The sequence below is a fragment of the Monopterus albus genome, unplaced genomic scaffold (genome assembly GCF_001952655.1).
Source record: "Monopterus albus unplaced genomic scaffold, M_albus_1.0 scaffold169.1, whole genome shotgun sequence".
Lineage (NCBI taxonomy): Eukaryota > Metazoa > Chordata > Actinopteri > Synbranchiformes > Synbranchidae > Monopterus > Monopterus albus.
The window spans coordinates 208,767-210,915 of NW_018128049.1; the positions used below are offsets into that span (position 1 = coordinate 208,767).

The 2,149-nt window shown below is 45.0% G+C and overlaps 1 protein-coding gene across 4 annotated transcripts in view; it reads left to right on the forward strand.

The window, feature by feature from the left end:
• vrk1 (VRK serine/threonine kinase 1) overlaps window positions 1–2,149 on the forward strand; it is a 29,934-nt gene that overhangs the window by 15,186 nt on the left and 12,599 nt on the right. For all 4 annotated transcript variants that reach the window (XM_020615720.1, XM_020615719.1, XM_020615722.1 and 1 more), the window contains exon 11: window positions 1,713–1,882. In XM_020615720.1, coding sequence (XP_020471376.1) covers window positions 1,713–1,882 — 170 coding nt within the window. The remainder of the gene's footprint in view (window positions 1–1,712; window positions 1,883–2,149) is intronic.

Below are 2,149 nucleotides of genomic sequence, written 5' to 3' on the forward strand. Positions count from 1 at the left end.
TATGTATGTGTGTGTGTGTATATATATATACACACACACACACACATATATGCATACTGTATATACCGCATGCAGAGAGAGTCACTTTCGGATTTTCCCGTTTAGGGGTCGCCACAGCGAATCGTCACACTGACGGCTTGCATGTTGACATTTGGCACGTGTTTTATGCCGGATGCCCTTCCTGATGCAACCCTGTCTTGAACCTGGGCCGCAGCAGCGAGAGCGTTCTTTAACCGCTAGCGTACCAAGGACCCTCATCAAACTGCTGCATGTAGTGGTTCTATTTACAGTTATTGCACAGAGTGACGGCCCGAGGGAAGAAACTGTCCTTGTCTGGTTGTTTTGGTGTACAGTGACCTCTAACGCCGTCCAGAGGGAAGGAGTTCACATGGTTTGTGACCAGGGTATCAGGGGTCCGCAGAAATCTTCTCTGCCCTCCTTTTAGGTGTACAGGTCCTTCATGGAGGTCAGGTTGGCACCGATGGTTCTTTCCACAGTCCCAACTGTCCCCTGGGGTCTGTTGCTGTCCTGTTTGGTTGCTGAACCAAACCAGACAGTGATAGAAGAGCAGAGAACGGACTCAGTGTGTCCTCTGTAGGAATATAATGTGGGGCTGCCATATGGATTTGTCAGAAGAATGAGACGGGCAGCACACATTTCTGTTGGAAAAAAGCTCTTATAGGCAAATTTTTCTTCTGAGACATTGTTATAATCTAGTTTACCAACAAGTTTGAGCTTCTCTTGTCAGTTAACCAGCACATGATGTTACATTTGATGTGAGCCAACTTGCACTGATAAAGAATATAAGAATATATACTTAGGATTCCACTGATTTACAATTCCTCATTGAAATCTTTTCCAAGTGCATTTTTTGTTGGCTTCCTAGTCCCGTTCAGATGGGTGCATGTGGCAGAAACTTAAGATAAATGGCTGTGCGCTGCACTTTTGCAGAACATCCACACTGTCAAGACTATTAGTTATTGGGGAGGCGACGGTGGTGCGGTGGGTAGTCGTTTCCCAACCAGAAGGTTGAAGGTTCGAATCTCGGTGCGGGCAGTCCATGTGTCGAAGTGGTCTTGGGCAAGGCACTGAACCCCCCGATGGTTAGAGCCATCGGTTGAGTTGGCACCGCAGATGGCTGCCAGCGGTTCTGTAGTGGAAACAAATTCCTTGTGTGAAACATACTTGGCCAAAAAAGGTTATTATCCTTATCCTTTTTTCTTGGAAACGGAGTCCATGATGTTGGAAAATACTTCTAATAAAGTTCAAATCTCACCTTTATGTGGCTTGTCCTAGTGGGTTTTGTTGTCTTTTTGTCCTTGCTCTGGGCAGTAATTTTCTAAATGGTGTCATGGGACCTTATACATCCATATATTGTACAGTGACACCATTCAAATGGGCCCCCCCCACCACAGTGAGAAGTATTGAGCAAACTGCTGCTTGGCACGCCAAAATAAGATGAAGAAGACAACAAGCTACGGGCTGGGGCTGCCTTCTGTTGTAATGCCCACTGGCTGACAAATATATGATATAAAATAAAAATAAAGGTTTGACTAGAAGAGTCTCTGCTGACTGGTCTCTCAACTAATGATTGGACTAGTCAACTTTCAGGTGGCAGACCTAGTTACCACTCATAATGACTGAAGTGAGGAGCTAATTGTAGACTTTCAGTTTATGATAAACTGGTGAATCACGGTGTCATTCTATTGCAGTTGAAATCCAGAACTTCATGGAGGAGGTGAAATCTCTGGGATATCAAGACAGACCGCCCTATGAGAAGTTACGGTCCATCCTGCAGGCTGGACTAAAGTCCATGCAGGCTAAGGATGATGGCAAGCTGGAATTCATACCTGGCAAAGCAGGTCTATCACCGCCTGCCAAGGTCAGCACACACACACACACACACACACACACACAAGGTTAAACCCAGGGTTAAGTACAAAACCCTACAATTGGAAAAAGAGAAGGTCTTGAGTAATTACAATAATAATAACCTTTGATAGGAATTCTCTGCTTCTTCCCTGGTTCATTTTATTGTGGAATTTTGTAGTTGATTAGTGTGTAGTGGGCCAATGTTTCCCATAGAATTACATTCTACTTGCAGTCCTGACTGATGGAAGGAGGGGCTCACACACAGACACGCATACAG